The sequence below is a fragment of the Scardinius erythrophthalmus genome, assembly GCF_964197995.2.
Source record: "Scardinius erythrophthalmus genome assembly, chromosome: 22".
Taxonomy (NCBI): domain Eukaryota; kingdom Metazoa; phylum Chordata; class Actinopteri; order Cypriniformes; family Leuciscidae; genus Scardinius; species Scardinius erythrophthalmus.
In genome coordinates, this window is record NC_138242.1 from 26,050,673 (window position 1) to 26,063,907 (window position 13,235).

General features: G+C 40.5%; 1 protein-coding gene across 2 annotated transcripts in view; it reads left to right on the top strand.

Moving 5' to 3' along the window:
* LOC308683165 (60 kDa lysophospholipase-like) overlaps positions 1–13,235 on the top strand; it is a 37,034-nt gene that overhangs the window by 11,336 nt on the left and 12,463 nt on the right. Inside the window, exons 1-2 of one of the 2 annotated variants that reach the window (XM_081353478.1) lie at positions 10,977–11,083; positions 11,383–11,536. In XM_081353478.1, coding sequence (XP_081209604.1) covers positions 11,066–11,083; positions 11,383–11,536 — 172 coding nt within the window. In that variant the 5' untranslated portion in view covers positions 10,977–11,065. Of the gene's footprint in view, positions 1–10,976; positions 11,084–11,382; positions 11,537–13,235 lie in introns of those variants that run through there. The other variant, XM_081353477.1, reaches the window with a different exon arrangement.

The following is a 13,235-nucleotide window of genomic DNA, read 5'->3' on the forward strand; positions in this document are numbered from 1 at the left end:
CTCTCTGTATGTGGTCTGTCTCTCTCTCTCTCTGTATGTAGGATGTGTGTATGTATGTGTCACAGGCAGGGGGCGCTATTCACCACTGACTCTTCCTTCTTCCCAGAGGAACAACACGTAACTCACCCAACAAATACCAAGGCAAAAGAATGTCGTTTAAAACAATGAGATTTTCTTTATTAAATAACTTTGCTTAAAAAAAGTCTGTGGGGAGTTGAAGGAAGGCGGAGCAATAAGGGCGGTCGGCCTCTGGTCGAATGGGGCTTTGGGTTCCGCAGGGGTGGGACAGCGGCCGCGGTCGAAGTGGTACCGCAGACGGGCTACTGGACTCCCCGGGGGGTGAAATAACAACAGGCAAGTTGGCTTAATGGGGTAGACGGTTCGTTGGGCTCCGCTGATGCAGGACAACAATGGACAGATAGCTCGATGTAATAGGAAGGCCGAACGGACTCCGCTGGGGTGAAGCAGCAATGGGCAGGTGGGCTTGATGCAGCGGCGGCTCTCTAGACTCTGCTGGTACAGGGCGGCACTGTGCAGGTTACAGGTCGTGTCATAAAGTAACCAGCTAGACATAGAGAATCCCAGCAGACCGTCACACAGGGGCAGCTTTAATCACAAGCCGGGAGAGCCAGAGAGCAAAGAGAAGACAAGCCGGGTGTAGATAAAACGTTCGGAGGAATAATAACTTCCTAGCGTAGCTTAGCAGTCACATCAATATATACAGTAGGACACTTAACTGATGGGGGTGCGCGTTCTCAGCCTCCTGGCGTCCACAGGACAGATCACTACAGGTCCGGTTCACAGGCTCCACGTCTAGCCATATGTCGATACGTCTTCGTCTCGTCTCTGCTCAGAATGGTCCAGACACTTAGCTTCGCAGACTCACCAGCTCCACGACATCCTTACTCCAAACGGATTATCAATGCCCGCCGCGCTGCCGTCTTCCTTCCCAAATCCCCCCGTCCTGCTGATTCCCGGGGTATTTAAAGTACTCCAAACAGCATAGTCATCAATCACAAGCGTAAATCGATTAACCCGAACACCTGTTCCCGTTTCTCGTTACGAGTTACTCGTGACTGGTTTGTTTACCAAAAAATCGGAAGTCCGGCCATCTTGTCGCTGGCTATGTTTATGCCAAAACGTTCCCCCAGGGACACTCGCTGTCTACATCATGGTTCCACCCCCACTGAACATAGTCACCCCGTGACATATGTATGTATATGTATATGTGTGTGTGTGTGTGTGTGTGTGTGTGTGTGTGTGTGTGTGTGTGTGTGTGTGTGTGTGTGTGTGTGTGTGTGTGTGTAAATAAATGCGTTCGTAAGTCGAACTGCTTCGGACATGGATCTATAGTAGCTTTTTACTTTTATTTGGGCTTTCAACAAAAGGAAATTCTACAGGTGCCAATACCGACATGCATTACCATGGTGTTGCCTATAGTAGAGCACACAAACTCTGCCGGAGTTGGTATCACAATCCTGGTCCAAACTTTATGTGGCACGTTGACTCAAAGCCTACTTCACACTTACAAATAAGTCAGATAGAATAAATGCGTATCTGGTGTGCTGTCCGAGGAGAGGGCTCCGGGCTCGTATTCGGATAAGAATAAGAAGAAGCCAAGAGTGAGGAGTCGGGGTGGTGGAGGGATGCTGAAAACTGTCAAGGAATGTTAGGTGAGTTGACAGAGTGAATATATGCTTCCTCTCATGCTGATAGGGTAGACATGGTAATTGTTTGATGACAAATTGATTGATTGATTGAAATGGATTGATTATTGAACGTGCTCCTCCCAAACTTTGTTTATGAAACAATGTGTTTTCGTGCTCGTCTGGCAACGCCATCTGGGCCGAGAACACTAACTGTGCATTCACACCGCCGCCAGCGAGAGCGTCAAAGTGGCCGGAAGTCATTTTTTTTCAATGCGAGTTCTGGTGTGGTGAACAATCGACTCCGGTTGAAGATCTCTTGTTCACCACACCGGCGAGGGCGGCGCTTCTTGGACGGCGAGAGCGGCGAGATATGGCAACCCAGCAAACACAGAACGTTGGCACAACGTACCCAACCTTCTAACCATGTTTTAACAACATGGCCAAAAGGTTGCTATAACTACGTTGTGTGGTGAAGGTTGTTACAGCGTTGTCACAATGTTGACAGTGAACCACCATTCAGGGCCATTGCTTAAAGCAGGGATGGGCAACTTCGGTCCTGGAGGGCCACTGTCCTACAGAGTTTAGCTCCAACCCTGAAAAAATCACCTGCCTGTAATTTTCTAGTAATCCTGAGGACCTTGATTAGCTTGTTCAGGTGTGTTTGATTAGGGTTGAAGCTAAACTCTGTAGAACATTGGCCCTCCAGGACCGAAGCTGGCCAGACCTGGCTTAAAGGGACACCAGGCAAGCCTGAGTGTTTTTTCTCTACGAAGCTCCCCCTAGTGTCTGGTAGTAAATGCTTTCAAACACACTGTCGTAAAAACGAACTGTTGTCCCTCCCCCCTCGCCACGAGCAACCCAGCTGATCAGAGGAACCGGCTATTTCAAAACCAGTTATGTCTACCAAGGTAAGTAAAGTAATATTTTCTTTTCAACTGATGGCAAGTTTTTTATTTTTTATTGTGTTGTCATGCATGCATACTAATATTTTTACCGGGAACGGACGATATGAACGAGGCGAACTACTGTTTTCGTGTTTTGTTTTTTTGGGAGAGTGGGCATAAGCATAAAAAAATATATATTTATATACTGAACCCTGCTCAGCTACTGTTCGGACGCTCTTGCTTACTGCTCCGAGCTTTGCTCTATCGCTTTTACATTTTATCTCCTATTTTTTTTATATTTTATTTCCTTTATTTTATTTCCTTTTATCAACTAATTTTAACTTCAGCAAATCAGCACAGTGCTCATACGACAAAGTTAGGATTACTACAAAAACTGAGAAGTCTTTTACCCGACCAGCTTACATTCCGGGAAAGGAAAACACAACTGCCTACAAGGATAAGAGAAAATGCCTCTTCTGGAATCTACTTGCTGCACTAACTGCCACAGACTTTTACAAAGGATTGCAGTTCTTGAAACAAAGTTACTAACGGGACCACCAAACCAGACGGAGCACACAACAGAGCTTCGTCATGGACACCCTCAGCATACCGGTGAGTCCCATGAAACTAGTGCTCCTCGACAGGTAGAGAAACAAGCCGATCGACTTACTAATCGATGTCACAAACAGGGAGCGAGACCCAAAGGCACTCGAGACATCAGATTGTCACGAGCATCACATATTGCCGCAGTAGCATCCTCTACCCCAGATACAGCTCTGACAAGGATTGCAAACACTGGTCTCCTACCACCGCCTATACATCTTGAGAACAGTGCCAATCCACTCAATCTGAACGGCACACACACACCTGGACACAGTATGAATGACCACGGGACTTCACTTCAGCAGCAAAATGGACATGCGGTTGACATATCACACAAGGACAATGATAACACCACTCCACCACAACAACCTCTGCTCACGGACACAATCTCAGCTGAGCCCTGCCCACAGAGCTCACCACAGACAGACATATCAGAACTGCTTGAAGATTCACCACCCAAGGACGACTTCCTGGAAAACAGCCAGGGAAGCCAGGACAGCATATTACAGCCTCCGATAACACCAGAGCAACAGCCCCTTTCACTAGACACTCTCTCCCTCTCCCCAGCAACTCCACTCCTGTGCTTCTCACAGAAAATGGAAGAACTGGTGTATGCTGGAACCAGCCTATCCCACTCTTTTGCTGCAAGCCCCCAGATACCAACCAAAAAACGACAGGCACCATTACCACCCGCACCAAAGCCTGCGGGCCCAGCTCGCCCTCCCCCTCCTGTGAGAGCTCTTCGGCCTCTGCCACAACACCAGGGCCCACACCCTCCTCCATCTGCTCGAGGTGAAACAAAAACAACTGATACCAGCTCTCAGTGATATGTGTCGGGCCCCGTTTTGATAACAGTAACTTTCTCAAATGTTTACAGAACAAGCGGGAACCCAGTGTGCCTGTATCTTTCTCTATTGCTGTTTTATTACAAGATAGAAAGTCTAAGGCCTTCAATAGCCGTACAGCAAACCTAACTAATCTGGTGCCTATTACACGTCAAACTAATATTGATGTGGGGAAAAGTAAGTCTGTTAAGTTAGCACTCTTTAACATTCGCTCACTTAAAAATAAATCACTTCTAGTCAACGACTTAATAACCACAAACAACCTGGGCCCGGTTTCCCAAAGCGTTCTTATCTCTAAGTAGTTCTTAACCTATTGCTTAACCTCTCTCTTAACCTTATGGGATGGTTCCAGAAACGTTCGTACGCTAAGTATATCTTCTGTAAGTCACACTTTCGTAAGGTTGGTCTGGACCATTCGTAGCTCTCTCTTAGCGTTGTTGCAGGTCTAAATGAATATAATTCTGAAGTTTTAATACACCCAGACAGTATAAAATTATAATACAGTATAAAACAAGTGTTTTCATGCAAAGAATAAAATTGTCATTACACTGATTGTTGTTAGATTTTTAATTATATTATTATACAATATTATTAATTGAATTAAAACGCTCTTTTAAAGGCCAGTGAAGGCTACTGTCAGTTAAGTCCTATTCGGACGCTAATATTGTTTCTCATGGGCTCGTCCGGTATTTTAAACATTTACAGGGGTAAGTCGGTGATTTTAGTGCCGTCCGAATCCATAATATCAGTGTTTTTCTCACCCAATCCGCAGAAAAATCCCTGGCCAAATTAGTACCTTCTGTTTTTTGACAAACAGGTCGTGTGGTAATTTAATTGCCGTCTGAATCCAAATCTCCGAGTTTACAAGAGATTCAAAATTCACGGTTTGAATCCTTTTTGATCACTGCCGAGCACCGTATGCAAGATGTAAACTTGTATTACTGAAATGCTGGAAAGTATTTACACAAGAACAATATTTCATCGCAGCTCCACCTCAGCGAACAAAAATGGGAAAGAAAAGGCGGCACGTAAATTTTTGAAAAGGTAATTGTGGCAGCAATAGGCTATATGTTACAATTTTAAAATATGTAGGTTAGGCTATTATAGGCTATTATAGTTTGGATTATTTTTTATAATATCCAATAATCATAATAAATTGCAATTTCAACTATTTCTGAAGTGCTTCTTTTATAAAGATGACAGCTTTTTCACATAAACAGCCCCTGCATGAGAGAATAATTGATTGTCGAGCCATCGATTTCAAACAATTCAGCACCATGGCCACGGACAGCGCCGGGTCACGTCGCACTTAAGAAGGTATATCTTAAGCAGCTTTCTAAGGTATAGTTCGGGGAACACACTTAGGAAAATAAACAAATTTGGTAAGATATATCTTTCGAGTCTTCTTAGCAGGCTAAGAGTGAGCGTTATCAGGAAACCGGGCCCTGGATTTTATGCTTCTGAATGAAACCTGGCTAGAAGACAGCTTTAGTGCAACAATCCTCAATGAAGCAGCCCCTCCTAACTTTGCTTTTATGAGTGTCTGCAGAGCTGTTAAGAGAGGTGGGGGTCTAGCTGCTCTTTTTAAAGATATCTATCAATGTAAGCAAATATCATTTGGGAATTACTTGTCTTTCGAATATCTGGGTATTGTGTTAAAAGGTGCTCCACGCATTTTACTTATCATTATTTACAGGCCTCCAAAATACTCTCCAGCCTTTGCTGAGGATTTTACAGAACTATAATCAAAAATTACATCCGAGTTTGACTGTTTTGCCATTGCTGGAGATTTTAACATCCACATCGATAGTGCAGAAAACAACATGGCTAAAGAAATCAAAAGTGTTTTAAAAACTTTTGATCTGACTCAGCATGTACATGGACCCACACACAACCGTGGACACACTCTAGATTTACTCATCAGTAAGGGTCTAAACATTTCATCGATTGTTATTAAGGATGTAGCACTGTCTGATCATTTCTGTATTTTCTTTGATATATTGATCTCTCCTGCCACTGAAGCTAGATCTGTGTCTGTCAAGAAGAGATGCTTAAATGAGAACACTAGTGTACTATTTATGAAGGCTATATCTTTAACACCAAGCATATCTGCAGACTCTGTTGATTTTCTCCTTGATTCTTTTAACTCAAAAGTTAAAAGTGTAATTGATGATATTGCTCCTGTTAAAGTCAGGAAGAAGAATGGCAGACAAAAAGCACCTTGGAGAAACTCAACAGCTGTGCAAAATATGAAAAGACAATGCAGAAAAGCAGAGCAGATGTGGCGGAAGACTAAACTTGTAGTCCATTATAACATCTACAAAGACAGCCTTCATGCTTTTAATATGGAACTAGGCAAAGCTAGACAGACTTTCTTCTCAAATATTATAAACAGTAATTTAAACAACACTCATTTAACGCACTCTTTTTGCTACTGTAGAGAGACTGACAAACCCCCCAAGCCAGATTCCCAGTGAAATGCTCTCAGACAGCAAGTGCAGTGAGTTTGCTTCTTTCTTCTCTGAGAAAATCAATAATATCAGAAAGGTGATCAGCACATCCTTGAGTTCCCCTGGGGTCAGACAGATCAAACTGCCTGAGAAAGTAGTTACTATGTCTGATTTCAAAGAAAATGATGGCAAAATTTTGGAAGAAACCGTACAGCACCTTAAAACATCAACCTGCACTCTTGACACACTTCCCACATCATTTTTCAAAAGTGTGTTTAACAGTTTAGAAGCAGATCTCCTAGAAGTGGTAAATGCCTCACTTCTCTCTGGGAGTTTTCCAAACTCCCTGAAAACTGCAGTTGTCAAGCCCCTCCTGAAAAAGAGCAATCTGGATAAGACCATATTAAGCAACTATAAACCGATCTCAAATCTTCCTTTCATTGGCAAGATCATTGAAAAAGTTGTCTTCAATCAGCTGAACAAATTCCTATGCTCGAATGGACACTTTGACAGTTTTCAATCTGGTTTCCGACCACACCACAGCACAGAGACAGCGCTCATAAAGATAATAAACGATATTCGCTTAAATACTGATTCAGGCAAATTATCAGTGCTGGTACTACTCGACCTCAGTGCTGCATTTGACACTGTCGATCATAACATACTTTTTGACAGGCTGGAAAACTGGGTGGGGCTTTCTGGGATAGTCCTAAATTGGTTCAGGTCATACTTAGATGGGAGAGGTTATTATGTGAGTATAGGAGACCATAAGTCTGAGTGGACATCCATGACATGCGGAGTCCCTCAAGGCTCAATTCTTGCGCCACTCCTGTTCAACCTGTATATGCTCCCAATGAGCCAAATAATGAGAAAGAACCAAATCTCTTACCACAGCTATGCAGACGACACACAGCTCTACTTAGCCCTATCGCCTAACGATTACAGCCCCATTGACTCCCTGTGCCAATGCATTGATGAAGTCAACAGTTGGATGTGTCAAAACTTTCTTCAGTTAAACAAAGACAAAACTGAAGTCATTGCGTTTGGAAACAAAGATGAAGTTCTCAAGGTGAATGCATACCTTCACTCTAGGGGTCTAACAACTAAAAATCAAGTCAGGAATCTTGGTGTGACACTAGAGTCAGACCTTAGTTTCAGTAGTCATGTCAAAGCAATAACTAAATCAGCATTCTATCATCTGAAAAGTATTGCAAGAATAAGATGCTTTGTTTCCAGACAAGACTTAGAGAAACTTGTTCATGCGTTCATCACCAGCAGGGTGGATTATTGTAATGGACTCCTCACTGGCCTTCCCAAAAAGACCATAAGACAATTGCAGCTCATACAGAACGCTGCCGCCAGGATTATGAGCAGAACCAGAAAATATGAACATATCACACCAGTCCTCAAGTCTTTACACTGGCTCCCAGTTAAATTTAGGATTGATTTTAAAGTATTATTACTAGTATATAAATCATTCAATGGCATTGGACCTCAATACATTGCAGATATGCTCACTGAATATAAACCCAACAGATCACTCAGATCACTAGGATCATATCAGCTAGAAATACCAAGGGTTGACTCTAAGCATGGCGAGTCTGCTTTTAGCCATTATGCCAGCCGCGAGATCAGACTTGCTCCTACAGTAGTCACATTCAAATCCAGACTCAAAACACATCTGTTTAGCTATGCATTTACTGAATGAGCACTGTGCCAATGATCGTCCGACTGTTTGTACTGTACTGTATTTTATTTTTTATTTTTCTAAACTGTTTTAATTATTCTTATTTCTTTTTATTATTTTAATTTCTTCTATGTAAAGCACTTTGAATTGCCATTGTGTATGAAATGTGCTATATAAATAAACTTGCCTTGCCTTGCCTATATATCGGAGGCTAATATTTGTCTAAAGTTATATTAGCAAGGTCTATAAGTTCATCTGGTAGAATGACGGTTTACCTTTGCTTGTCTAAGAAAACATCAGAACGTTTTTTCTAGCTCGATCATGATATGTGCAACATGTTTATTGTCTAAGTTTGCAACAATTGATATAGCCGGGTTTCGTTATCCTGCCTCTGTGCTGGGGATGCTTGCCATAAACTGATCCTGCTTCTCGCTATGTCTGAGACTTTGTGAGACTGAAGGATGCGGGCGGCGGATAGGATACACCGAACTTGCAAGCGGGATATTCTTCCTACAGGCAGTAGGAGCGGGCGAGAGAGTATTCATTCGCCCTGTAATGAGTCATTTAACCATATACCGACTTACGAAGATGATTAATTAACACGAAAACTTTGCCTGGTGTCCCTTAAAGGTTGTGCCTAGGGTGTCTGGACAACCACTGGACGACATATGTACTTGTCACTGCCCTGAAGCGCGAAAATCAGCCTTTTAAATTTCAACTAACCATTGGGCCATCTCTCATTCTTCATCGAGCAATCCATACATGAGAATTGCGGTTAACCTAAATAAGATACGTAAGTCAAACACAACCTACAACTTCCTTGTCTAATGTGACATTTATTTGAACATCTTCTGGTCAGGTATGACAAATATTTAATAACTTTATGCCAAAAGTATGAAGCCAAAATAACTTTAATGATGAGTAATTGATTTCAGTGCGTAGCCTACTTGTGTTGCATGTTAATGGTTTTTCCTTTTTCCTTTTTTTTTTTTGAAACGCACAGAAAAAAAATGCTTGTAACTTTCAGAGATCAATCAAGATCGTTTCAATCCACCACTCAAATATCACTCTCTCCAGAATATTAATCCCACACACCTGTTCATCATCAATTACCTCATCAGCCAACTCAATAAACTCACACTGTGATTTCAGTCTTTGTCAAGCCTCCGACAGGAACTGACCATTCTTCCCGTATCCTGAAAACCCTGATATCGCTGAGCCGCCTGATAATTTTGTATACTTACCTGACTCAAACTAACCTTTGTGATATTGTTCTGCTGTCTTCAGATCTACCATCCGATTCCTGAGATCCTGTGCTCTCAGGAGCTTCCATGCCCGCGATTTGATCCAGTTGTCCCGATCATACCTAAAAGAGAGAAGAGAAAAGATTAGCGAACTGAGACGGAGTAATTACCCTACTCTTGAAATTATCTGGATTACCTGTTGTCAACCAACAGTGATCTTCACAGCATCTGCACCTGAAATCACCTGTAAATAAAGCTGTGTTTGAATCACTTACCTCCGCTGCGCTGTGCATTATATGATGAGGAGAAATGTTTGTAGACAGTTTGCAGCTCGCGGACAAACTTGGAATTGTGAGGAGGTGCGGAGCCTGATAGAAATTATTATTAACATTATTTTAGAGCCGCATCCTCGGTTCATTCTCAAATATAATTGTTTGTCTAAAGTGGTGTAGACAAACTATATAATTAAATATGACCAAGGATACAATCAGCCCACGCAGTCGTCTCTCCATAGTAAACAGCAGCGTGTTGTCTGCCGGATTTTCCACCTCTTTGTTTACTTCCGGGAGTTCTGTTGGAATTTTCGCCCACGTTAATTCTGACCAAACAAAGTGCAGTCATGGAAATGTGTTCCGAGTGATGTGGATGTTGGTCACGTGACTGCATTTTGGTTCGTTTTATCAACTCATAAACTGATTCGGACCAGAGCGATCAGTGTGGTGTGAAAAGGAACCAAAACGCCTTAAAAATGCTACAAAGTAGGCTATAATTTTTCGCCCTTGGTCCGGACCAAATGAACCGAACTACAGATGTGAAAGCACCCTTGTGATTTAGAACCGTAACAGTATCAGTATACTACAGCCTTCAATACACTGCTTATTCCATTTGTGAAGAGCATTCTGAGAATATGAATTATGAGCCTTTTTCAGCTCTTGAGCTTTTCCAAAGCCTAATAAAATTGAGTTGTCCTGACTTTATTTAAATAATTTGTTTAATTGATTTAAAGTTATGCATGCATATTGCACATGCACATGCACATACATTCAGAATGTATAGGCTATAGGCTATATAAATTTGTATATAGGCTATATAAATTTGAGTAAACCCAACATTTTAAGGATTTTAATTCATGATTAGTAGTCGATTAAGTGCTTGCTGGCTATTATTTGACATGCTCACTGCTTATTGCAGTTGAGAAGATCTTCCTGAGAATATGAATTTGCAATTTTATATTAAAATATTACCGGTATATTATATAATATAATATATTATATTAAAATAATACAAAATAAAATATTTTGGCTAATATTTTAGTGTGATCACAGCTCAGCATGTTTAAACGTCATCTACTTTGTGTTTATAAATGTGAGATATTATGAAATATCTAACTCAGCCTGCTGGGTTATCTGAGCAACTTTAAATGGAACGAAAAATAAATTAATTATGATGACCATGTAATTTTTAAAGGTCGTGTTATTGCAACAGCAGTTACTAAGTAATTTTACCTTATGCAATTCGCAGAAAAGTTTTTTTTTCCTATTTATTTATTTCGCAGTCACATGACAGTTGTCCAGCGCCCTCATTGGCTTAAACAAAGTTTCACTTCATGTCTGCAACAAATAAAAGAGTAAATTGTTAATATTGCACGAGCATCTTCAACAGTCATCCTACGTGAATTCACATAGCCTTACAAAAAAAAAGACATGGATTTGAATTTCCTGGTAAGATTTTTATTTTTATTTTTATACTCGATTTGATAAGACAAAGGTTTCTTTTATTACTCATTGTAAAACTCACATGTTCTGATAGACCTTTAGTAGGCTATAGTGCCTAGCCTATTGACCACTTTTGTGTTGATAAAAGTGTAAAAGCTATAAGTTCATTTAGTAGCACGTACGTTAGTTGCGATCAGCCTATGTTTAAAATCAACGCACTGTTTCTCAAATAAATTGTTGGTTAGTTTTGGGCTTTAGCAAGAATGACATCGAGTAACAGGTTAAATCAATCTGATGTGTTTCAGTCGCAGAAGTCTCTCTGCCGAAGCGCCGTGGTATCGGGTCGGAGGAGAGTCTCTTGCGACAGTTCGGGCTCTCCTGATCTGAAAATCGATGACGAGGCGAGGGTCCTGGTCATAAACACCGGCGGAACCATAGGAATGGTCATGCGTGACGGAGGTAAACCATCAGCTGCGCTTTCACACTGCTACGAGGGTTCATGCACACAACTAATATTGAACAGCACTGGCAGTTTTTCATAGAATTATGATGATTCGTGATAGATACATTGCACATAAAATTGCAACCAAAAAAGCTAGACTTTATATAAAAAAAAAAAATCATTGTCTATTATTGATTTTTACTTAGCCTATTTAATAGGCTAATAATATAATTATTATAATTATATAAAATGATAAAATGCATGCCATATTCTGATGATGTACATCTAAAACAAAATGAGCACTGTTTCTGAATTACTTTATTGTTTTATAGGCTAATCAGTAGCCAAAAAAAAAAAAAAAAAAACATTTTAAAAAGTTACACTTTCACATTGACATAACTGTTCGATGGAAAAATAAAAACAAAACCCCAGGCCAAAAGCAAGCAACACTCTCACATTAGCCTATAGCCTATTTCACAGAGGCTGTCACTTTGCATACGCCCGCCTATTTATCTTTTCATGCGACTGTATTCCAAATTAGCCTATGCGTTTAATAGCCGCTTTTTGTAAAAACATAATTTCGTAATTTAATTTGTTAACTGAATAGTGTGTAGGCCAATATTTTATTACAGAAATTGTGGTTCGTTGTTGTATAAAAAAAATACTGAGAACAGTTCACTAATGAAACCATGCATGCAAGAGAAAGGCCTATTTTCTCCTTTTTTAAGGAATCTTAAGGAGCTCTGAGACTTCAACTGAGGAACCGTTTAAGATGATCAAATTAAGGATTTAAGGTTGCCTAACTTTAAAAGAATTGGTTATGCAGACAGACAGTCTAATCATAACTGACCTTTCCTTTTGTTTCTTTTAAGCAATGTAGTGGGACTGCGTAAATGGCATTTAGGCTAGATCTCATTTTCGGGTATGATGGTGGGTAGAGTATCCAAAAACTGTAGGCTACTCAAGTAAAAGTACAAGTAGGCCTACTTATAGAAATATTTACTCAAAGTAAAAGTAAAGTAATAATCTTAATAGTTACTTGAGTAAGAAAGTATGCTATCCAATGAAAAAACTACTTAAGTAGCAACTAGTTAGGCCTACTTCGGATCATATAGGCCTATAGCCTAACATGATATTATTTATTTTTATTCATAATTAGATAGGCTATCTTTGCAACAAAAACAGAAGAGACAAGCATTATTTCTGCCATCTGTAGCCCGAAAATCATTGCCTGCTGTCCTTTGGTTTGTATAATAGTAAATTATTCAAATTTGGATTATTAGACAATGTCGAAATAAAGAGACTCTGCAGAGTTTTGCATTCACATTACTGCACACATTACCGCGGGATGGCGGGTGTTCATTTCATAAGCTGTGGACAATGCTAGCTTATTTAATGTATAAATTAATGTAGGCCTATGTCCAAAAAACGGGTAATGTCATAGTCTACTTAGTGCTATCGTGGCGTAATAATTTTTTTAGTTGTAAAATGTATTACCTGAATGAAATGAAATCGAATGTAGGCCTATCGTGTGGAAGCATTCATTCACAGACGAAGATGTTCAATTAATAAAGATTTTCATCGCTGGCAAAAAGATGATGCATTTTCAGGTTTGCTTTCACTTGACTGTAGCCTACTGTAGGTTCACGGCCACTTCATCTAATGCTCTTGATGTTCATAAATCTTCCGAGTCGAGTGTGATTTGAAAGCGCTTCA